This window comes from Lepidochelys kempii, chromosome 20, assembly GCF_965140265.1.
Source record: "Lepidochelys kempii isolate rLepKem1 chromosome 20, rLepKem1.hap2, whole genome shotgun sequence".
NCBI lineage: Eukaryota > Metazoa > Chordata > Testudines > Cheloniidae > Lepidochelys > Lepidochelys kempii.
Window position 1 is genome coordinate 2,308,080 of NC_133275.1, and position 24,126 is coordinate 2,332,205.

Below are 24,126 nucleotides of genomic sequence, written 5' to 3' on the forward strand. Positions count from 1 at the left end.
CAAGCAGACGCGGGCAGGAGTCTCAGTGTTTAATAGCTGATAAGGACGAGGGCACCTGAAAACCCCGCCCCCCCCGCAGGGTGCCAGCTGGAGCAGGGAGGGCTCCCTCCTTCCCCCCGTGCTGGGGGGGGCAGGGAGCACTGCAGCTCTGGGGCTGGGTGGGTCGGGCATCCCCAGCCCCCACCCCGAATGGCAGGAGTGGGGGCAGGGTCCTTTCGGGGGGGCGTCACTGGCTCTAGACCACGTTGCCTCTGAGCAGGGGGCTGCTTTCGCCGGTGGGCACAGTGCTGAAGGCCTGGCGCAGGAAGAGACGCAGGGCGGCGCGGTCAGGTAGCCAGGCCCGGGGCAGAGGGCTGCGGGCGGGGCCTGCGGGCAGGGGTCTGTACTTCACACGCCTGCCAAGGGGCAAAAAGAGAGGGGGGGTGTCATACCTGGCCAGCTGGGGCCCAGGGCTGCCCCCCCCCCAAAAAAACCCACCAGCTGGGGCCTGGCTCCCCAGAGGGCAGCCCACAAAGCAGGAAACTGGGTTAGCCCCAATTCTGCCACTGATGCACTGTGCCTCAGTTTCCCCCCCATAACTGGGAGCTCATAACCCTCCCTTTGAGCAGCGGGGAAGCTCTTCGGGGCTGCGCCTGGTGCAATGGGGCCCTGATCTCGGCCCGGGGATGCTGGGCAGCCCGGGGATGCTGGCCTGTAAAGCTGGGCTGGGCTCTGGGGTGGCTCCGTTTGGCACCCCGGCTCTGGGAGCAGTGGGGCCTGGCGCAGCCCCGGCGTCTGAAGCGGGTGGGGGCTGGTCTCACCTGTAGGCGTAGGACACGGTGCCCAGGGCCACGGCCACCAGCATGAGCCCCACGATGAGTGTGATCCTGGGCGCGGCGGGCTCGGCACCTGCAGGGCACAGACACGGGCAGCGGTGAGGTGGGGCTGGGGCCGCACCCAGCAGGACGGGGCCAGCCAGCCTCTCCGTTACCCCTCTCCGGGCTGGGGTGTCTTGGAGACGGCTGGGCCCCAAACTCCCCAGAGCTCGGGGGGGCTGGCTCAGGCCCCGCGAACAGCTCCGTGTGCAGCCATGAGGGGGTTGCCCCGCCCTGCACAGCCCCCCAGCCCTGCAAACCCAGCCCCTACCTCGGATGCTGACTTGGGTGCTGGCGACGGCCAGGCTGGCGGGGTTGGCCAGCGAGACGTTGAGGCAGTAGAGGCCGCTCTGGTTGAAGGCCTGGCGCAGCACCAGCTGGCAGGCGGGCGCCGGGGGCACGGGGGTGCAGACGCTCTGCTGGGGCGTGAGGCACGTGGGGTCCAAGACGGTGGTGCAGACCTCTTCTGGCAGGCTGGGGGGTGGGGGGAGAGGGCAGGTAAAGCGTGGCCACGGGGGCAGGTGGGTGGGGGGCACCCGCAGGAGGTGGGATGGGCCAAGTGCCCCTGGGAGCCAGGCTCGGCAGGCGTGGGGGACGGGACAATGCTGGGGGTGGCTTGGCCCAGGGGATCTCCCCCAGCACGTGGCGGAGCAGAGCCCGGCTCCGAGGTTCTGCTGCAGGCCCCGGGGTGGGGGGATTGGGGCATGAAGCCACCCCGCCAGCAGGAGCCATGCCCGTCCCGATGCCGCCCCCCGGTGCCCCCTACCTCCCCTGGCAGGTCACGGTGAGCTCCACGGCGCTCTCGCCCACCGCCGGGGCCACCTGGACGATCTCCATGCTCTCGATCCCCTCTGCAACGGGCAGGCGTTAGGGGGGCATGCGCAGCCGGGCCCTGCCCCGAGACTGTCCCCCACCCAGCCATGGCCACCCCGGGAACCAGCCTGCCCCCTCCAACCTGCTCCCATGGAAATGGCCAGCAGAGGGGCCGGGGGCTGGCCCAGAGCCTAGTGTCCATCGCTCTGGTCCAGATACAGGGGCTGGAATGGGAACGGCTGGGGGGCTCCCTGCACTGTGCCCCATTCCCAACCACATGGGGGGGCAGGGCAGCCCCCCCAGTCAGGGTGAATCTCAGGCCAGGCCTTAGTGCAGACTAACCCCCAGGGACCAGGGAGCCCCTGGATTTCACCAGCCGGCCCCTGCCCCGAGCCCAGCCAGGCTGGGATGGCCCCTCCCAGGCCCGGAGCTTTGCAGCTTGACACTGCCCTGCGGCTGGACTGAGCCGGCTGCGGTGGAGGAAGCCCCCCATTGCTCGGGGCCAGGGGCTCGCTGGGACCCCGGGCTGGGGGCAGCCCCCCGAGCACAGGCCGCGCCACGCCCCCAACTCACGGACGATCTCCAGCTCTGTCGAGAAGGTGCCGTATCGGTACAGGACGCAGCCAGCGGGCGCCTGCCGCTTGGCCAGGACAAGAACCTCGGGGGTGGCAGGATCCGCGGTGCCGACAGCCACGTCTGCAGGGAGATAAGGGGCTGAGAGAAGGGAGACCCCCCCGGGACCGGCCCTGCCCACCCGGTGCGACCCCTGGGTCACGGCCACCCCGCCCGGGGGACGCCCAACGTTGTCCAGCTCTCGCCCACGTTGACATGTTGGCAGCTGGGCCTGGGACCACGCTGCCCCCCCAGGCCAGGCACAGCCGCGACCTGCTGCCTTCCACCCCCTGGGCCCCCGTGGTGCTTGGAACCACAGCCAGGGCCCCATATCAGGCTGAGCCGAGCCTCCCTGGTCTGGGCCGGGCGCTGACCAGTGTCAATCCCCAGGCAGCCCGGGCAAGGACCCTGCCCCCCGCAAACTGAAATCGGGCCCAAGCTGGACCCCTGAAATCATTGGGGGGCAGGGGGGTCTTTTGGGTCAGCCCCGTGGGACCCCACCTATACAAGGCGAGCACCCACCTGCTGCTTCCAAGCTAGTGTTGGCCACGATTCCTGCCACGCTGGCCGGCGGGTTGGCCACGGAGGACGCAGTCGTAGGTGGCGAGGTGCCCGGCGGGTTGGCCACGGAGGACGCAGTCGTAGGTGGCGAGGTGCCCGGCGGGTTGGCCACGGAGGACGCAGATGCTGGTGGCGAGGTGCCCGGCGGGTCTCCAGCGGCAGAGACGGAGGCAGGGAGTGGCGGATCCGCAGAAGCCACAGCCAGGTCTGAGCCGGCAGCACCGACAGTGACCACGGACCCAGGTGCCACGGCGGGCACGGTGCTGGTTTCCAAGGCGGGGGTGGGAGCCGTGGTACCGCCAGCAGCCGAGGTCACAGCACCGGGCAGGGTGGCACCCGTGCCGGGCACCACGGGGCTGGGAGGGATGGAGGCTGTGCCTGCCGTGGGCGTCACTGGCTCGGCCGTGGCGGTGGGCACTGTGGGCAGAGAGCACGAGAGCTGCAGCCGGTTCCGGACTGGCACCCGCAGCCCAGCCCAGCCCAGCCCAGGGACACGTCCACCACTTACCGACGCTCAGCGGCTGGCCCGGTGTCTGCGTGGGGCTCCCGCTGGGCGCCAGGCTGGCTGGAGCCGAGGTGGAGGTGCGCTGCCCTGGGGGGACCGTGGTGGGGTCCACGACCGGTGCCAGTGAGGTGATGCTGCAGGCCACGGGGATGGCAGCCTGGAGCACCACGCGGGGCCGGAAGGTGCCAGGCTCCAGGTAGGTGTGGGTGACGGTGCGGACGCGGGAGAGGAGGGTGCCGCTCTGGTCCCCGAAGTCCCAGGAGTAGGAGACGTCGGCGGCCTGCAGGTAGTGGCTGGGGTCGTGCAGCCGGATGCTGAAGGCCACGGCCCGGTTCCGCACGAAGCGCCGGTCGCCCCCGTCCACGTCCAGCACCTGGGCGATGTCCACCGCGAAGGGCACCTGGTCTGGGGAGTGGGGGTCAGGGAGGCTCCAGGCCTTTATGGAAGGGCCCCCCTGCCCCTGCAGACCCGGGGGGCCCCTGCTCCCTGGAGCCCCACAGACCTGGTGCCTCCCTGCCCCCAAGGACCCTGGGGTCCCCCTGCCCCCACAGACCCTGCCCCCTGGAGCCCCACAGATCCCAGGGCCCACTGCCCCCACAGACCTGGAGCTCCACAGACCTGGTGCCTCGCTGCCCCCACCGGCCCAGGGCCCCCTGCCCTGGTTCAGGTGCACACAGGGCTCCTAGGACCTGCTCCGTGCCCCAGTAACGCCCCCCGACCTGCCCGGGGAGCTGCTCTGGGGCAGGGGTGAGCAGAGCCAGCGGAGCGAGGCCGTGGCCACGGGATGGGGCAGGGAGGCGGAGGAGGAAGGGGGCCAAATGGAGCCTGCGGTGCCCAAGCCGCCTGGTGACGCATGTGAAACCCGTCCAGGCCCCCCGCCCCGCAGCCCCCGGCCGGTCGGTCGCCCCCCAGCCCTGCCCGGGCCTCACCCGTGATGCTGAACTGGGACGTGGCCCTGCCCATGGGGATGAACTTGCGGCGCCCCCGGTAGTGATAGACCTGGACGTCCATGGCGTAGGAGCCCAGGGCCACGCCGGCCGTCTCCACCGTCAGGAGCGAGGAGGGGCCGTCTACCACCTGCCAGTACTGCCCTGTGGGGGGCAGGGGGAAGGTCAGGGTGCAGCCCAGGGAGGGAGCAGGGGGTGCAGAGACTCCAGTTCTTACTGGAGAGGGTCCCGCAGCATGGCCAGGTCGGGGGGGCTAGTTGTTAGAGCAGGGGGCTGGGAGCCAGGACTCCTCGGTTGTATTCCCAGCTCTGCCAGTGAGTGTGACTGGGTCTCGCTCTGTGCCTCAGTTTCCCCACTGAGAGGAAATGCTGCGGGAAGTCATTGGATAACGTTTGTTTGGCGCTTTGAAGAGCGGAAGATGCCGAGGGCTATTGGGGGGCCTGGGGCCAAGCCTCAGGCTAGCGCTCCCCATGGGGCGCCGGGGGCCAGCTGTTCGTGTGGGACGGAGGCTTCTGCCATGGCCCTGCCTGTGCCAGGCGCTCTGAGGGGTGTGCAGGGGGTCCGGGGGGGTGGGTGGCAGGCGCAGGGGGCTGGCTCTCACCCCAGGTCTGCCAGACGTAGACGAACTTGCTGCGCTTGCCCCGGGCGCTGGGAGGGAAGAGCTGCCCGTCGGGGAAGACGCCACCAGGGCCCTCGCCTGGCTCCTCTGGGAAGACGGCGTCCCCCCGTCTCACCTGGGTACCTGCAGGAGCGAAGGGGGCAGTTAGTGCTATCCTGGCTTGGGGAGGGAAAGGGGGAGGGGTCTAGTGATTAGAAGGGGGGAGCTGGGAGCCAGGACTCCTGGGTTCTATCCTGGCTTGGGGAAGGAAAGGGGGAGGGGTCTAGTGATTAGAAGGGGGGAGCTGGGAGCCAGGACTCCTGAGTTTTAGCCCTGGTTTTATCGGGGGGGCTGGGATCCCAGACTCCTGGGTTCTATCCTGACTCTGGGAGGGGGTGTCTCTGCTTCGCTCCCCCCTCCCTTTCTGGGGATGGACAACCAATCAAAGGTGCAGCCTGCAGGGCTCTCTCCCTTCCCCCACCCTTCAGCTACCAAAGCCCTTTACACAGGAGGGGAGGGGGCTGGTCTGATGAGGGGTGGGATGGGGTGCAGCTTGATCTGGAGATTGGGGGCAGAGCTAATTGCCAGATCGGGCTGACGTGGGGCATGAACTCCTGCAGCAGGGCCCAGAATCCCCTGCCCCCAGACGCCTGGCAGCGCCATGTGCCCCCCCACACATGCTGGGCATGGCCCAGGGGCCGCCCACCCACTGCCCGGCCTGGGAGCAGGCTGGAAAGGGGGCAGATCACTGCTGGGCAGGCAGATCCTAGGGGGCTGAGGGCAGCTGCCGTTGGGCGGATGGAGCAGGGAAATGGGGGGCATCAGCACATCGGGGAACCTCCTGGCACCGGCAGCACCTGGGGGTGGGTGTCCAGCCCCACAAGAGGGTCCTTTCAAATCCAGGGGATGAATGCGGGCGGCTTTCAAGGCCGCTCCCTATGGAAATACCAGATTCCACCCCCCCACCCTATAGAAATCCTAGACCCACTGCCACCCCCATATAGAAATATTGTGCGTACAGCTCCCCCATGGAAATATAAGGTATCCCCCCAAGCAACAGTCTCTGCCCCACGTCCTGCTGAAATACACCATACTCCCCTGTCCGCCCTCAGAAATACCGGGGGGCTGGGGGGGGTTAGAGCCACGGCCCCTCCCCAGCTCCGGACGGGCTCGTTGCTCTGGGTGCGAGTCGCCATCGGGGAAGACGGCCCCCAGACGGGCGCTGTGCTGGGGGGGGGCCGTCGCAGGGGGGCTCACCGTCCACGGTGCAGTCCTGGCTCCACACGACCCGGCCGTCGGGCAGCACCGTCTGGTTGCCGGGAAAGCGCAGGGCGATGGCGAAGGTGGCCCGGGCGCCCGTCATGGTGGGGGCGTCGTTGCTGATGTCAAAGGTCACGGGGCCGCCTGGGAGGGAGAGGGGAAGGCAGCCAGCTGGTGGGGCGCAGATTGGGGGAGGGGGTGCAGCCCCCCCCCCCCGGTGTTTCCAGCTTCTCACAGGGTGAATCCTTCATCCCTAAACCCGCATCTCTGCCGGTGCCCCTCACTCCCGACCCGCAGCCCCTGCTAGCCCAGCCCTGGGCGCCCCCCCTTCCCCAGCTTTGCCGGTGCCCCTCACTCCCGACCCGCAGCCCCTGCTAGCCCAGCCCATGGCGCCCCCCAACCCAGCTCTGCCGGTGCCCCTCACTCCCGACCCGCAGCCCCTGCTAGCCCAGCCCATGGCGCCCCCCAACCCAGCTCTGCCGGTGCCCCTCACTCCCGACCCGCAGCCTCCTGCTAGCCCAACCCTGGGCTCCCCCACAGCTCTACCATTGCCCCTCAGGCCCTACCCGCAGCCCCCAGTGGCACAGCGTTGGGCTCAGAGGGGCCAGCCCCTACCTTTCCAGCAGTTCTGCTGCCGGGGGTCGCCCTCCTGCCAGCGGGGGTACAGCTGGGAGTTCCACGACCCCTCAGCCAAGGGCTGTCGGTTCCGTCGGTCACTCCCCTGGCCTCTGCTGCCGGCCCCTGGAGAGAGACGGGATCCGAGATCCAGAGCTGGGATCGCGGGGGGGATGACCCAGTTCCTGAGCCCAGCCGGCAGGATCAGACCCTGGCCCGAATCCCGCCAGGGCGTGCAAAGACCCGTCCCTGGCCAGGGTGGATCAGGCTAGAACAGAGCTCGAGTGTTCCCCAGAGGCTGGCGTGGAGGGCTTGGGGGGTCCTGGGTTCTGTGTGGAGATCTGGGTAGGGAGAGGTGTCTCGTGGGTTAGAGCGGGGAGGGGAAGGGGCAGGACTCCTGGGTTCTGGCCCCAGCTCTTGTGTGGAATATGAACGAGGTGCTTTGCGATCCACGGTGGGAAGGCTGCAGGGGGGCAGGGCGGATAATTCCCCACAAGGAGGATGGTGGGAGATTCGCTGCCCCAAAGCCCTGGGCATGGCCCCTGCGCCCTGGGCACCACCTGCCATCCCGGCAGCGCGGGCAAGGGGATTCCACCCGAGGCATCTCCAGGCCCCAGCAGACAGGCTCAGCCCCGCAGGCCCCCAGGCTCCTCCAGGCCCTGCTCCATGGGGCTCCATCGCTGCACCAGCTGGGGGGTGGCTCCGCCCTGCACCCAGCCTGCCCACAGCCCTCCCACGGCCTGCAACCCGGCTGGCTGCAGGGAGCATGTGACGGATCTTCCACTCGGCACTTGGGGCTCCAGGCAAAACCCCTCACATGGGCCTCTAAATCCTCCGCCGAGCCCTTGCATGTGACTCTCAGCTGAGTCCCTGGTGCAGGATGCTCCAGCCAGCGCAGGGTTAATGCACCCCCCCCCCCGCACCTCCACTCAGTGGGGAGGGGGAGAGTCCCAATCACCCCTGGACCAGGCAGCCTCTCTGGGTGGGAGGGGGGATGGAGCATGCCCCTCTGTATCACTCCTGGATAGTGTGACCCACTGGGGGTGAAGAGAGGGGGGTCCAGTGGCTGGAGAAGGACCGGGGCTGGGAGTCAGGACTCCTGGGTTCTCTGCCTGGCTCTGTGAGAGGAGTGAGGGTTAGAACAGGGGGACTGGACTCCTGGGGGCTAGTCCCAGCTCTGGGGCTGACTGATTGTATGACTTGCGTCATGTCCCCATCTCCCTTCGTGCCTCAGTTTCCCCAGCTGTAAGGTGCAGGGAATGCCAGTGACCCTATTGTGAGGCTCAGCACCTGGCAGTGAAGTGCTCTGGGATGCTCGGGCAGGGAGGGGAGATTTCCCAGGGAAATGGTCTGACTTGCAACCCCCCACACCCTGCGCCCCAACCAGACGTGGGGCCAGACAGGCAGACTCCCCACAGTGTTGCTCCACTGGGAAGTGAGGTTTCCAGGGGGGGGCTCCCTGCTGCAGACAGGCCCTAGGGGAGACCAGCAAGGGTGAAGGACAGAGGGACGGAGAGTCAGCTGCACCCTGAACCTGCCCCCTTAGGGGATCCCCCCTGCGAGCCCCTTGGCCAGGTGTCCAGATCTCGATGGCCCAGTGGAGACCCCCCCCCCCGCGGCGGGTGCAGTGTTAATTCTCAGCACAGGGCAGGGGGTCTGGGAGGAGGCAGCAGGGTCAGCTACGGGGGGGACTGCAGGAGGGCAAACAGCAGGGGGCAGATGCCTGGCTGCAGGGGTCAGTAGGTAGGTGAGGGGAAGGGTCCTTGCAGCAGTAGGTTGGGGCTGGGGGAGAGGGGACATCCCTGTGCCTGGCACAGCGCAAGGAGCTGTACGAATATTACTCGGCAGCTGCTGCCCCGTCTCCTCCCCATCAACCCCAGGAGCAGCAGAGCAACCCGCAGCCGCAAAGAGTGACCAGGCCCCCAGGCTCCCTCCTCAGTATGGGGATGGGTGTGAGCATGGTGGGTTCCCCCTCTGGGTACCCCTCCCCGATTTAGCCCCCCACATGCAGGGAGCAGGGCGCGGCCTCATTCCCATCCTTCCCAGATGCTGGGCCTAGCGTGGGGGATTAGCAGGAGCTATGAGCCAGCTCCCCACGCGGTTCGGCTTTACCGCTACCCCACCCCGGCCCTCATTAATCTGGCAAGACAATTCCCAGCGGGGTGGGGACGCATCCCTGCTCCAGCCCGGCCTGGGGGAGACACTGGGGCGAGGCGGGTTAAACCCATCGCAGCACCTGGCAGCACCAGCTCAGAACCGGGCCGGAGGGAGCCCAGCCCATCTCCCTACGCAGCCGCTCGGGGGCAGCCGATGGACGGTGGGAGGCTGGTGCTGCCCCGCGCAGTCCCCGGCCCGGCTCTGCAGGCTGGCCTGGCGCAGACAAGCTTTGAGGCAGGGGAGGTCGGGGGGTAGGCAGGCCGGGCAGTGGGTTTGGCCATCGTCTGGGTTGTGGAAATAATGGGGATGGGTGAGGGGCAAGGGGGAGGCCCCGGAATAGTCTTGGCCCGGGTCCCCAGTGGGCCAGCACCGTCTCTGTTCACTCTCAGCCCGCGGGAGCTGACCCAGCCATGGGAGTCTGTCTGTCCATCTGTCTGTCTCCTCTGCAGGGGAAAAAACCCTCTGGACGCCTAAAGGGGGCACATTAGATCTGGAATCGCTACGGGGGGGCTATAAGGGATATTCCCGTTCTTCCCCCACACACGCATGCTCCGTGGCAACTTTATAGCCGTTTGGCTGACTCCCACCCACCCCTGAACGGGACTTTAAGGTCCCTTAACATTTTAGCATCACTGCATCCAAAAGCACCTATCACCCCCCGCCATCCGGAGAAACGTGCTCCCTCCTGCAGGGGCGGATCTGGGGTCTGGGTCAGTTAATGAAGCCAATGAAACCCCAACAGGGCTCTTCACTGCCCCATTTGCATACCAGACACGCACCCCCCTGCCCCGACCCATCTCCCATTCAGCTGGGACCATCCTCCCCACACAGCAATCTGGGAAGGGGAGAGGGGGTGGCACTAAGTTTGATATGCCCAGTGTGACCCCCTGATCTAGGACATGGCAGGTAAATGCCCCCACTGACCCCCAAGGGTATCAGAGAATCCCCCACACACACACACTCCTTGAGGCAGATGGAGATTCTGGGGTTTTATGGGTACCAGCTCCAGCGTTTTGGAGTCGGGAACAACGCGTGACAGGGATTGATCCTGCCTTGGCTGGGGGTGGGTCAGATGGGGCCCTAGAGATCCCGCCTCCAGGCCCTTTGCTAACCCCAAGGACCGGGCCCCTACTCACTGCGTTGAGCTGCAGTCGCAGCCAGAAGGGCCCAGGCAGCCACCAAGTACCAGCTGGTCTGCATCTCCCAGCCCGTCCTTCGCACCCGCCCCCCGCGCTCCTGGACCCCCTTGACGGCAGAGAGGCGAAGCATCCTAGCCGCCCTGTATAAGAAGGTACCCTCATTTGCATAGCCCCGCCCCCTTGCACAACCTCAGGAAAATTTCATTCCCCCCCAACCAGCAGTGGGGCGTGTGGGTGAGATCCAGTCAGAAGTTTGTGTTTCTAACACAATGGGGCCTCACTAATTTTGCCTCCAGACAGAGCCTGGAATTTCACGGGGAGAAGAACAGACACGGGTTTCCGCTCTGACAAGAAAGCGTCTCTAATGATCACAGGAGGGACGAGTAACCCGTGATGCAACTTCACTACAGGGTCTTGGGGTGAAATTACAAGTCACTCCAACGCTGAGCAAGGCAGATTCCACTTAGCTCATGGCATCCAGCTGCTTCTATTCACCCTCTCCCCGATACAGGAGCGAGGAGACGGGCAGTGCATTGAAAACTGATCAACAGAAATATAACACACACACACACACACACAAAGAATTAGTGGGTGGAACTCACTGCTACAGGATAACAACAAAGGGTCCGGTGGCACCTTAAAGACTAACGGATTTATTTGAGCATAAGCTTTTGTGGGTAAAACCCCCACTTCTTCAGATGCATGGAGTGAAAATTACAGCTGCAGACATAACTATACTGGCATATGAATAGACGGGAGTTGGAGAACCCGGGTTGATGTAGGGACTGTCCGGTTTGGTCAATGTACATGGCAGAGGGGCAGGTACCCGTCTCGCTCTGTCTGAGGAAACAGATTGACAGAGCGAGACGGGTACCCAGAAATCTCCTACTACAGAACAGGCCCAACAAGGAAAATAACAGAATGCCACTGGCCATCACGTACAGCCCCCACTTAACGCCTCTCCAGCGCATTATCAATGATCTACAACCTATCCTGGAAAACGATCCCTCACCCTCCCAGACCTTGGTAGACAGGCCAGTCCTTGCTTACAGACAGCCCCCAACCTGAAGCAAATACTCACCACACCACAGAAACACTAACCCAGGAACCAATCCCTGTAACAAACCCCGTTGCCAACTCTGTCCCCATATCTACTCTAGCGACACCATCAGAGGAGCCAGCCACATCAGCCACACCCTCAGGGGCTTGTTCACCTGCACATCTGCCAATGTGATAGATGCCATCCTGTGCCAGCAATGCCCCTCTGCCATGGACATTGGCCAGACTGGACAGTCCCGACGTAAAAGAATAAATGGACACAAATCGGACATCAGGAATGGTAACTTACAAAAGCCAGAGGGAGAACACTTCAATCTCCCTGGCCATTCTATAACAGATTTGAAAGTAGCTAAACTTGAACAAAAAACCTTCAGAAACAGACTTCAAAGAGAAACAGCAGAACTAAAATACATTTGCAAATTTAACACCATTAATTTGGTCTTGAATAGGGACTGGGAGAGGCTGACTCATTACAAAAGCAGCTTTGCCTCTCCTGGAATTGACACCTATTATTGGGAGTGGACCTGATCGAATTGGCCCTGTCAACACGGGTTCTCCGCTTGGGAGGTCACTCCCGTCTCTTCATATGCCAGTATATTTATGTCTGCAGCTGTAAGTTCCACTCCGTGCATCTGAAGAAGTGGGGTTTTTCCCATGAAAGCTTATGCCCAAATAAATCTGTTATTCTTTAAGGTGCCGCCGGACTCCTTGTTGTTTTTGTGGATACAGACTAATGCGGCTACCCCGCTGATACTTGCTACAGGATACTGAAGCCAGGCACTTGCGTTCCAGTGGTACGTCCTATAACACTAGTGACATAGATCTGGCCAACATACAGAGCTTCACCTGTTTAATTTAAGGTGTGATTTAAAGCCTCTCTAATTAAAGCGATGCAAATTTTATCTGTGGACACTTAAAAATGGCTTTAAACCCGGCTTATAGCGGTTTAGTGTGTCTGTGCTTGTAGACGCAAACTAAACCGATAGATCCAGTCGTAAATTGCTAGATGAGGGTGCATACGGGGATGGGGGGTGTTTGGTGTCACTAATCCATTCTCAAATCAATTGCCATTAAACCAGCGCGACTCCAGAGTGCTCAGTTAGCTTGTGAACATAAAGGAAAGACACGTCTGATCACCCCGGTCCTAGGCCAAGCAAGGGAAACCGGAACTGCCAGTTAGTAGAACAAGGGCAGGTAATTTGAGGGACCCCAATTTACTAATTTGGTTGAGAACCGACCCCGAATAGAACTATTGCTGGGACTCTTTACATTGCAGTTATCATGTCACTTTGCCTGGCCATAAACCTTCCCCTGGCCCTGTTTGCACCCAACCATCACAGCCTGGGGCGAGCCGGAAACTGACCAACATGAAACTGACTAGCCTGTGTTCCTCCCATACACAGCATCAGCATCAGAGCTGCCAGCCCTGCAGGGAGCTGGGGGTGTCGAATGGACCCACAGGAGGAGTTTGGGACTAGGGAGTGGAATCAAGCTGCTGTGGGATTTTTGGTGGGTCCCTGAAGTGAGGCACAGGACAGAGCTGCATCTGGGGAACTGGGCAGCGGTGCTGTAGCCCAGATGTCTGGATAGGAAGCCTTGGTCTGCTCCGACCTCCATTCAAGGGAACAGGAACTTTGTACCTGTTGTAAGCAAACAAGTCACACTAAGGAAATACCTGATGGTATCACCGATTTCTGCTCGAGACAGGAAACTGACCCGGCAGGCCCCAAAATCTGCTACTGCTCAGCAAAAAGGGCAGCAGAATACATATCAAATCCTGTTCTGAACCCTGGTAAGCTCTCGGCCTTGGCAAGACATTGTAGCAGTGAATTCCACACGTTAATTGTGTGCTGTGCAAAAGGTATTGGTAACACGGGGAGGGAATTTGTTTTTGAAATGTATTGTTTTGAATCCATGTGTGTCCCTTTAATAAAAGGAACAAATTGGGAGGGATAATTCACAATGGTTATTGAATACGACCTAGATCATTAGAGGTACTTAGAAGCCGAGCTCCCATTGATTTTAATGGGAATTATGGGCCTAAATACCTTTGCAGATCTGAGCCTATGTGTTCAGGATATTATCCTGCTAAGAAAATGATTTCTGGGTAACTCCTCCCCCAAACACCAGACATATCAGCAAAATCCTGTTTAATAAACCCATGGCCCAAGTTTCCCCTGTGACAGACTGTGTTCACCACTTTTACAAGACTGTGATAAATTTTGTACAAAGTATGCCTTGTGAGGTGGCATTTGAAAACTCATAATTCACTGATCATTATTGTCCTGGTAAAATTGGTGTGGCAACATTGTATGTAAAGTTATACACTTCCACTGTATGATGTTACTAAAGCATATTTCAAATCTGGGGAAGCAGCCCAAACAAGTTCCTTAGAGACAAAAAGGCAAATTGATGCCTGAGCCAGGTGTCAACAAAATCAACTGGACTATCACCTGATTAAGCAGCCGTTCTTTGGCAGGAAGAAGGATGTCAGTGAGAAATTTACATCTTGGCAAAGACCAGATTTGCTGTTGCCTGAACCCCAGTTGGAAATGATTCTCAAAGAGGAGGAAAAGATATAAAAATGAGGAACAGAGCCCCCAAAGCACGTCTCTCCCCTCATCTCTACTCACGGTTTCAACAACGTTTGAAAGACAAAGGAAGCATCGGTGGACTGGGGAGGGGTCCTGGCCAAAGGAATCCAGCCAGACTGCTGTGAGCATGTGGTGAGAGAAATCCATTTACTTTTAAGTTCACGTGGCTCGTTAAGTTGGGTATTAGTTTGCGTTTTACCTTTTATTTCTTTGTAACCAATTCTGGCTTTTATGCCTCATTCCTTGTAATCACTTAAAATCTCTCTCTCTGTGGTTAGTAGATGTGCTTTCTTGTTTATCTAAGTCAGTGTGTTTGGACTGAAGTGTTTCGGAACCTCCCTTTAAGCTAACAGGGGGTGTGCATAGCATTTGCTATTAATGTAATGATGGACTTTCTACGAGCTTGTGCTTCACACAAGGAGAGAGCTGGGCAGAACAAGACGCACATTTCTGGGGACAAGTCTGGGACTGGCAATTTGCTGGCGTCACGCTGCAATGTAAGCACTGATATATTCAGCTGGCAGTGATCTGGCACGCTAGAGGCTTTGTGAACAGACCAGGAGTGGTTGTTCTCACTGCGATGCAGTGTAAAAGGCACTCCAGATTCAAAAGTTGAGGGGACACAGCTGTCCATCAGTCCAGATTGTACCGTGGGGAATGTCACAGCCCCCTTCGCAGAACTACATAAAGTTTAATATTTGGAAGAACTCAGGTCACATTCCATTAGCTCATTGGTCACTTATTCTTGTAGCAGAGATTTGGTTTGACCAGATTCAAAGTGAATGGATTTTATTTATTCTAAGCATCAGCCAGATTGTGGGTGGAGTATGGTCTAGTGGTTAGAGCACAGGCTTGTGCATCAGGACTCCTGGGTTCTATTCCCACCTCTGAAAGTGAGGTCTCATGGTTAGAGCAGATGATGGCGTGTCAGCCTAAGCCCAGTTTTACTACTGTAAGACAGGGGGCAAATCACTTACCGCTTCTGCACCTCAGTCTTTCCACCTTAAAATGGGTCTTTTTATTATGTGCATTGCAGTAGTGCCTGGGGTGCAGTCATGAACCCTTGCGCTAGGTGTGGTATATACCCACTGCAAAATACCAGCCTGTCCCTGGAGAGCTTACATCTACCTCTTAGGAAGATTGTGAAGCTCAAGTCATTAATATTGGGTGAAGTATTTTGAGATCTTCAGAGACAAGCCTCAGGGAAGCCCAAAGCAGAGTGAGTTTTTATCTTGTGTGGTTCTAGCCTTTTAATTTGCACAAATTTAACGGCGCACAGCAAGGAAGGGACTGGCCCACATCACCCAGAGGAGCGGTCCTCTCCCACCTCCTACCGATTTGCAGCTCCAAAATGAGACCTCGCTGACAGTCGATGGCACAGATCCCCCAGTATGATCCTCCCGCTCCCTTCCTGCAGGCTTTGGCTAGCAATGAAATCGTTACCAATGGCCATCTGTGACGTGACTCTGACACACAAGTGCTGTGGAGACTTTGTCCCCTGGCAGTGGAAGGATGCCCCAAAGCACGTCCCCAGGGGATGTCAGACTCTGTATGGACCTGGGCTTTCAGAACAGACCAGCCAACGCTATCCAAGACACGCACAACTGTTAGAGCTGGATCCCTTTGGGGAGGAGACCCCGGGCTCCGGGAAATGAGAGAGAGCGGAAAGGAAGGAGCCGATTCAAACAATAAACCTGCAGCACAAAAGCAGCCCCCCTGGCTCCGCGTTCCCAAGCTGAGCCCCGATGGGCAGCAAGCAAAGCGCATGGCCGCACTCCCTCCCAGCCACACCGCACGCGAGCTCGCCACCCGAAATGGCAACGCGCAGAACAAAACCAGTTCAGCAGGAACTTGGCTGCCTTCCACTGCCAGCTCTTTTGTCTGCCGGATTAAAGAGCCCCGAGCAGGTGCTTCCAGGCCGTGCTCAAGTCGCCGGCTGGCCCTTCTCGTTGATCAGCTGCACAGTTTGCTTGTGCCGCCCCTGCTCGGAATGGCCAGGGCTGGGCGCAGCTCAGGGTGCATGAATCCCCTGGGGGCGAGGGGGGCGCGCGTTTGGCTGGCTGCTTTCGGCTGCTAGGTCTGACATCCCCCGAGCGGAGGAGGCCTTAGGCCCAGATCCTCAAAGGAAGTTTGGAGCCTCCGTACTTTTCAGGAGCTGGGCCTCGGGTGTGGTTTAATTTTTGGAATGGAAGCTGGAAGCCCAGTTTGAGTCCTGGTTCTGAGCGAGGTCCTCAGGGCCTCCGAGGCTTGGTACAAACAGGGTCCCGAGCGGGGGGGGACACATGTCATGAGAAATAAAAACGGAACTGATCACAATCTTAACACTGGGAATCCCCCTTCATCTTCTGCCAGGTGGAGCCTAGGCGGGGGGGGGGGGGGGAAAGGAGGGGGAGCAGCTCCCTGGGATAGGGGGAGCACCTGGAGTTAAACCACGGGGGAGGGGAGTCTCCTTAGGGAGGGGGACCCTGGGTCACCCCCCCTCAGTCACAGCTCAGGAGGGGGCTCAAGGAATCCTGGGGGGGGGGGCTGGGGAAATCACCCCACGAATAAACATAGCTGGGGAGCAGCCATTGGACTGGCGTGGGGTCACCCGGGGGGGGGGGGGGTCACCTAGGATTTAACCGCAGCTCCGGGTCTGGCCCACCCCGCCACCCTACGGCGGGCGGGAGGGGACAGCCGCTTTCTCGGCGCCTGCCCCTTTAAGAAGCCTCCCGCGTCGCTCCCAGCGTCCCCCGCCCAGGCGCCAGCCAATGGCGCGGCGCGGTGGGCGGGGCGAGTGGAACGCGGGAAGCGGCCGGGCGGGGGGCGGCGCTACATTGTTGCCAGTTGGGGGGGTTTGTAACCGCCGGGGGGTGCGGAACGTTCTGTCCGGGCCGCCGCCGCCGCCCCAGGGGCCGCGATCCCCGGGCCCGAGCCCCGGCTCCCACCCCTGGAGCCCTCCCCGGGGCGCGCGGGCGCCGGGCCCGGCCCCGGCCGCCGGGCCCCATGGAGAACTTCCAGAAGGTGGAGAAGATCGGCGAGGGCACCTACGGGGTGGTCTACAAGGCCAAGAACAAAGTCACCGGCGAGGTGGTGGCGCTGAAGAAAATCCGCCTGGATACGTGAGTCCTCCCCCGGGAGCCCCCCTGTCTCCGGCTGTGGGGCCCCTCCTGTCGCTCGAGGTTTGGGGGGGCAGCGGGGGCTGTGTCTCTTTTGGGGGGCACGAGGAGACTGGGCCGGGCGGACTCCTCGCCTCGAGGGCTCGCGGGGGGGGGCTTCTGCAGGAGCCCACCCCCGGGGGCGGGCGTGTTGCACCTTGGGGCTGCAGCTCCGGCAGAGAAGGGGTCCGAGGCTGGGCTGGCCCCCGGGGGGCTGCGCCAGGTTCCTCCCTCCCTCTGGGGCTGGGGTGCCCGGGGGGCGGAAGGCGGGGGGGGGCTGGCACTTGGCATGAATGCCGGGGGCGAGGTGCATCCTAGGTGGGCTGGGTCTGTTCAGCTGGTGGAGAAGCCAGGAGAGCCCTGGGGTTCGGGGTGCGGGGAGGGGGCTGCATGTCCATGGTGGTGCATCCATGCAAAGGGTTTTAGGCTTGCTGCTGCTGCCCTAGGCTGCAGCCTGTGTGGGGGGCGCTGGGCTGGGGGGGCTGGGGCTGGAGTTCTTAGGCCACCTGGCAGAAGTGATATTGGTGACACCAAAGCACTGTTGTTGGGCTGGGGTTGAATGGAGCCCCAGACCTCCTGCGTGTCTCCAGGCTCCCCATGGCGTCCCTCCCCCTGCAGAGAGACGGAGGGCGTCCCCAGCACCGCCATCCGGGAGATCTCCCTGCTCAAGGAGCTGAACCACTCCAACATCGTCAAGTAAGTGTGTGGGGTGGGGGTGGCGGAGTGAGTTAATGAAGTCCCTGCCAGGTGGCACTGCAGGGTCGCCGAGCTACTGGGATCCAGAGCCCCTGGTCCCCTGGGGCCGGTGGGGACCCAGAGCTGTGGCCCCCATCGTGGTTGGTCTGGGCCCGGCTCCCCAGCGGGATGTGTGCCCCACAAGCTCGTCACGCCGGGTGCTGCCCGCTGCCATCGCTGGCAGCCTCGGTAGAGGCCAAGCCGGGCCTGGGACATGGTGAGCGAACGCCCCCACCCCTCCTGCAAGGGCCTCTCCGGGGCAGGAGCGGTGACGTCTCCTCGTTCCTCTCTCTGCGCTCCCAGGCTGCTGGACGTGATCCACACGGAGAACAAGCTCTACCTGGTCTTCGAGTTCCTGCACCAGGACCTGAAGAAGTTCATGGACTCGTCCTCAATCAGCGGCATCCCTCTGCCCCTCATCAAGGTAACCGGCCCAGCCGGTGTGCTGCTCAGCCCCTTCCCTGGCGTCCTCTCCTCCCCTGACCTGACCTGCCAGCTGAGGTCCCCTCTGACCCCAGGCCTGTCTGCCCCCACTGCAGAGTTACCTGTTCCAGCTGCTGCAGGGCCTGGCCTTCTGCCATTCCCACCGGGTGCTGCACCGCGACCTCAAGCCCCAGAACCTGCTCATCAATGCCGAGGGAGCCATCAAGCTGGCGGACTTCGGGCTGGCACGGGCATTCGGCGTGCCGGTGCGAACCTACACCCACGAGGTGCGTCCGGGCCGGGCTCCCACCTCCTCCAGCTGTCTGGCTCCTGCTGGGACTTTGCTGGGAGGTGGGATCCAGGGGCTAGGCAGTGAGATGGGGGCCACCTCACCCGGGTAGGTGCCCGCTGACGGGCTGAGTATCCCTGTCCTCCCTGCACCAGGACCTCCGGCTCCAGCTGAGCATGGCCACCTGATCCCGCCCCCTGCAGTGCGGAAGTGACAGGACTGGCCCATGTAGGCTCCCCCATTGCTTAACCTCCTTGCAAGGGCTGAACCTGGCACCCATCCTCCTGTGGACTCCTCCAAGGCTGTCATGCCACCACCAGCCCCTAGCGGGTGGGAGACATCCGGCTGCGTCCCCTGTGCCTACTCCAGGCTACCAGATCCAGGGCGTCACACCGCCCTACTGCTCGATCCCTGGGCCAGAGCCCTACTAGGGAGAGGAGCGTGTAACGGTCACCCCCACAAGGCCGGGAGGTCAGACTCATGGGTTCTATTCTCAGCTCCCCCCAAAATTTGCGGTCTCCCCTTGGGTGAGTTTCCCTTTCTGTGCCTCAGTTTCCCCTCTTCAAAATGGGGATTACGACGTTTCCCAGGGGGCCTGTGGTGCGTAAAGCTCTTTGGGGTCCTTGGAGCGGAAAGGGTGAGAGACGTCCCGGTCATGATTAACAAGGATCCCCCCCCACACACCCCACTTCGCTAGGTGGTGACTCTCTGGTACCGGGCCCCTGAAATCTTGCTTGGCTGCAAATACTACTCAACGGCTGTGGACATCTGGAGCCTGGGCTGCATCTTTGCTGAGATGGTACGTGCCCCCCCGTCCCCGGCACGTGGTTTTTCTCGTCCTGGAGTCAGGGAAGGGCCACGTCTGCCCCCTGCAGTGGGGGGAGCAAAACAAGCACAACCCCCATGCTGGGGGCCTGATCCTGCCCCTGCGGAAAGTCGTGTGTGTCTGTGAGGTGGGGGGGGCTTCACCCTGCTCCTCTCTGTTCCTAGCTCATCCTGTCGCATGCTGGGGGAAGAAGCATGAGTTAGTTGCACTGTCCTGCCGCTTGCCAGCGGGGGCAGCAGGTTTCGCTGCCTGGCCTGATGTTAGTTTCCCCCCAGGCGTGAGAGGCTGCATTGAGAGTGCTGTGGGGCAGATCCCAGCCTGGCCGGCTCTGATCAAGGCCCCCCCACCCCACGCACGCTGCCAGAGCTGCTGATGGTGTCAGATGAGCAGCCTCTGCCTTTCTTCCTCTGCCCGGGGGCAGCTCTCGGATGCGCTCAGTGACATCGCCCCGTCCCCGGAGAGGGGTGCTGACCTGCCGAGCGGGAAGCGGGAAATAAAAGGGCTCTGTTGCGTTCTTGGGGGGTGCCCTGCCAGGCATTTCCCCTGCCCTGGGGGAAGGGGTTGTGCTGGCAGCGGGGGTACAAAGAGGTGTGTCATGTGGAACACGTGGGCTGGCGTCTGCATCACGGGGTGGGCGAGTGGGGAGCCGACCACAGAGCGGGCTGTTTCCCATGGGAGCCAGCTGGCCATAAACCTTCGTGCCCAGGTCACCCCCACCCCCGCTGGGTAGAGGCTTTGCTGCAGTGGGGGGGGGTCAGTCACGAGGCTGTAGAGCGAGGGGACGATTCATAGGGTTTAAGGCCAGAGGGGAGCATGAAATGATCCACGCAGGCCATTAACTTCCCCCTGTGCTGAACTCAGTAATTGGTGTGTGGCCAAAGCATCCCTGGCTCTCAGATCCCTCTCTTGGGGAGAGAGGAGGGTGGGAAAGCCCCTCTCGTAGCTTTGAGCCACTGGGAGGTGGGGCTGTGCTGGGACCTCGCTTGACCCCTCTCCTGCTGTCCAGATCACCAGGCGAGCCCTGTTCCCTGGAGACTCGGAAATTGACCAGCTCTTCCGCATCTTCCGGACGCTGGGCACTCCGGACGAGGCCGTGTGGCCAGGGGTCACTTCCATGCCCGATTACAAGCCCAGCTTCCCCAAGTGGGCCAGACAGGACTTCAGCAAGGTGGTGCCCCCTCTGGACGAGGAGGGGAGGAAGCTCTTGGCTGTGAGTAGCTGGGGCGGCTCCAGGATTGACCCGGTACCTTGAGGGCAGGCGGGGGGAGAGGAACAAGGTTTCTTGGGAGAGTGCAGGGCTGGATCTGGGGACTAGAAGCCACTTGCCATGCAGCCGTAGCCAAGCTTCTTAGCCCTCCACTGGTGCTACATGGACAGCAAGCAGCCTCCCCCACTGTGTCGTGTGTGTCGTTCCCCCCCCCCCCCACCACCACAATGGGGCAGCCTGAGACACGGGGGGAAGTGACTTATCCTGGCCATGCAATCAGTGGCAGAACCAGGAATAGACCCCAGGTCCCCATGCTGTAGCTGCTCCTATCCCAGAGCTGGAACTAGAATCCAGGAGTCCTCTGCTGTAACCGCTAAGCCCTCCTGCGGCGAGAGGTGTTAGCCCTGGCATCCGGACCAGAGTCCATCACATCGTCTCCCTAAATTCCCCCTGGAGATGTGGCCGGGTTTGAGATTCCATCTCATTCCCTGTCCATGGTGGTGGTGATGGAACAGCGACCACGTTCCACCCCGAGACAGCTGCGCGACAGCCTTGGGTGTGACCCGCCTTGGTGCTTCATGGTGAAAGTTGCCATGGGAATGACTGGGTTACCACCAGACCCATCCCCCTCTCAGTTCCCCCCACCCACAATAACCACCCACCCCTCTCCTACCCAGCAAATGCTGCACTACGACCCCAACAAGCGGATTTCGGCCAAGTCAGCGCTGAACCACCCCTTCTTCCGGGACGTCACCAAGGCCGTCCCTCACCTGCGCTTGTGAAGTGGTTTCGGGGAGGGGGCCGGCCCAGCCAGGACTCTGCTGCCCCCACTCTGGCTCTGTCTGGCCTATGCCTGTATCTGGATCTGTCTCCTGGGGCTGGACCTGCCCCGGGGGTCCTGAGACTCATCCCGCCCCAGCGGACTTGCACTTAGCCTCCCGAACGGAGAGGGTGGCAGCCCAGCCCCCATCGCCCTGGCTGGAGCTCCTAGTCTGTGGCTCTGACCCTCCCTGGAGGGCTTGGATTCCAGCACCAGCAATGGGACCTTGCTCGCTGCAGCTGGGAGCATCCCTCACCAGCCGCCCTGGTTGAGCCCCTTCTCCTTTCACCTCCCTCGGCATGCCCCCATCTGAGACTCTTCAGTGATGTCTCACATCCTCCGCAGCCCCCCGAATTCCTGCTCCAACACAGGGTGAGCCCTCCTGGAGCCCCCATGCCTCCTTGATGGGTGGAAGGCAGGGAGGGTCTGGCTGGGGAACCTCCCCTCCTACCTTCGAGATTGGTTCAAACTGGATACGCTCAGCTGGCCCCGGTGAACTCACTCGCCCGCCTGCTTCTCGTCCAGCACCCTGGAGTCTGCTGCACTCGAGACTCGAACTGCAGCTGGTGCTCCTGGCGACTCCTGTTCCTGCTGCAAATTGGACCCTGCAGATTGGCTGCCCGAATCCCCAGCAGCTCTTTGCATTGGGGGGGCCCCACAGGAGTGGCACACGTCCCCAACCGCTCAGGCAACAAGAGTTGTAAGGGCTGATCCTGCAGCGTGTTGGGCCCACTCGACTCCCCTCCTCCCCTGGCAGGATCTGACCCTAATCAGGGACTCTGCTCACTTATCATCCCCCCCACCTTAGTGTCCCATGGGCAGAAGCGTTTTGACCGACAGGGCCCAAGACCCTCACGTGTCCTACGCTGGCATCCTGCCCCCCACATCTCACCAGGTGCGACCTGATGCATGTAGCTTCTGCAGGGAAGCAGGTTCCTCATCCGCTCCGGGGAGAATCTGCACCCACAGGAGGGGGTTTGCTCTAAAGGCTTCACCCTGCACAGCATGGTGGAACGGGAACCTAGCAGCTGAAAGCGATTGTTGCGGCCGGCTCTTCTCGTGGCCCCCCTGCAAGACGCCCCCCTATTCTCTGCTCCCTGAAGGGCTTTGAAAGCAAAGGGCTTTGTCCCCAAAAGGAGCCCCTGGCCTGACAGTGCTGCAGTCTCCTCCGACAGATTCTCCCCCCACCGCATCATTGGCCGCTCATTCTGTGGTACTGCCTATGGCCAAGTGCGATGCAAGGGGACAGATCCTCGGTGGGTGCCGATCAGGGTGGTTCCACTGATTTGTCAATGGTGCTATGGCAGTTTATGCCAGCTACAGATCTGATCCCAGAATCTGACATACACCTCACTAGAGCTGGTGCCCTCCACCAGCCGGGCTGTTTCCCAGCGGGGGTGGGACTCCTTGTCACTTTTCTTTTGGCTTAGATCTTCCCATGCCAGACACACTTCAGCTCATGGAAAGGTTGGCTCTGGCACCTGGGGCCAGATCCCCAGCTGGTGTGGACAGCATATCTCCACTGCCTTCAGCAGAGCGATGCGTATTTACACTAGCTGAGAGTCTGGCCTGTGAAACGGGCATGTGCACCTGTTTTAATTCTCCCTCCTTTCCTGTGGGCTTCCCCAGCCGCGTTCTCTAGGGGAGCAGGGGCAGCTCAAGGCGTTAGGGGGTGCTACTGAGTCTCAGTTGGAGTAGTTGTCCACTTAGATTGTCCTGGAGGGTGGGGAAGGGTGACACCCTGTTCGAAAGTATCCCCCATCACCTAGCCCTCAGCAGCTGCTTCCTTTTAAGTGCCGTGCAGATGGGGTGTTTGGATAGATTGGAAGGCTACGATTGAGATCACTGAGGTAGCAGCTGTTGCTAGGGGCAGCTCTCCACCAGAATAACATGATCAGTTTCAGATGAGCTGGTACTGTTTCCCTACGAACAGCTCCATTTGTAAAAGTCTGGGACATCCCATGGTGTGGATGGTGCGCTGCTGTCACCTGCCCACCTCCAGGCTCTTGGGGCCTGCTTAAAGAAGGGATGCAGAGGGGGGGAAATCCACATCTAAACCAAAATTGAACAGTTGACAATAGATGAATAGAATATTTAAACACAGACTTAGTGTATTTTATAGTAAAACATTTTATATTTAAGGATTGTTTACAGAAGTATTTGAGGTACAAATTAATATTCAAGGAGAGGAATGATCATTAAGGGAAGCTGTGGATTTAGCGCATAAGCCACATAGGCCTTTTCCAGATGAGGGTTAAAAGTCAGAATGGTTCTGTTCCTATCACAGCTATTTTGATCTCTTGTATCTTGAGTTTCTTTAGAGCAGAAGGGTTGGGTCTCGTGTCCTTCCACAGTGGACTAGCTTTTTTTCTCAACTCAGTTGCCTAAAGAAAAATGTAGGGTTAGGACAGCAACATAAAGTGCCTGATGGAAACCAGTTTGAGGAGGGAGGGGAAGCTGAGCCGCAGAGATTTCCCCAAAACAATGCTGCTGCCAATTTGTGATGAAAACAGAGGGAAGGAGAGATGCAGATGGGATTAATAGCTATAGTGACACAATATCTGCGAGCATGAATATATATATTTTTTGGACTGGAACAAATAGGGAAATATTTATAAGGCCATGTTAGTTTTAAAGCAGAGCTCTGGATTTGTATAAAGTTTGTTAGACAAGCACCGTGGAGTTTTTGTAAGTGAATATTTTTAAAAATCAAACCCTAGAATATATTTGTCGTCCTTGATTCTTTGTAGACTGTTGTTTCTTACCAAATGTTAAAAATATTATGGGGTTGGTTTATAAATCATTAAAAATATTCTTAGTTTTAACTTGAGTCATGAATGTGCTTTGTTTTGTTTTTTTTCCTCCAAAGGGGGTAGCTACAGAGGAAAATATCTTCTATTAGATGAGAGAGGAAGTCCTGTCCAGTGGGTAGGTCACTTAGAAACAGGTTCTATTCTCAGCTCTGCTACAGACCT

General features: G+C 60.5%; 2 protein-coding genes across 2 annotated transcripts; one reads left to right on the forward strand and one right to left on the reverse strand.

Annotated features, from left to right (window-relative positions):
* Positions 1–40: 40 nt before the first annotated feature.
* On the reverse strand, positions 41–10,191 carry PMEL (premelanosome protein). Its single transcript, XM_073318536.1, is given in 13 exon segments — positions 41–395; positions 801–888; positions 1,126–1,328; positions 1,621–1,705; positions 2,241–2,296; positions 2,298–2,381; positions 2,798–3,257; positions 3,349–3,750; positions 4,275–4,436; positions 4,894–5,034; positions 6,148–6,294; positions 6,766–6,891; positions 10,059–10,191. Coding segments are annotated over 13 exon segments (2,247 nt in total). The 3' UTR covers positions 41–235.
* Positions 10,192–16,486: 6,295 nt separating this feature from the next.
* CDK2 (cyclin dependent kinase 2) lies at positions 16,487–23,981 on the forward strand. Its single transcript, XM_073318518.1, has 7 exons — positions 16,487–16,815; positions 17,470–17,547; positions 17,890–18,010; positions 18,126–18,296; positions 18,996–19,097; positions 20,131–20,334; positions 21,009–23,981. Exons 1-7 carry the CDS (start codon positions 16,700–16,702, stop codon positions 21,111–21,113), a joined length of 897 nt encoding a protein of 298 aa, XP_073174619.1. The 5' UTR covers positions 16,487–16,699; the 3' UTR covers positions 21,114–23,981.
* The last annotated feature ends 145 nt before the right edge of the window (positions 23,982–24,126 follow it).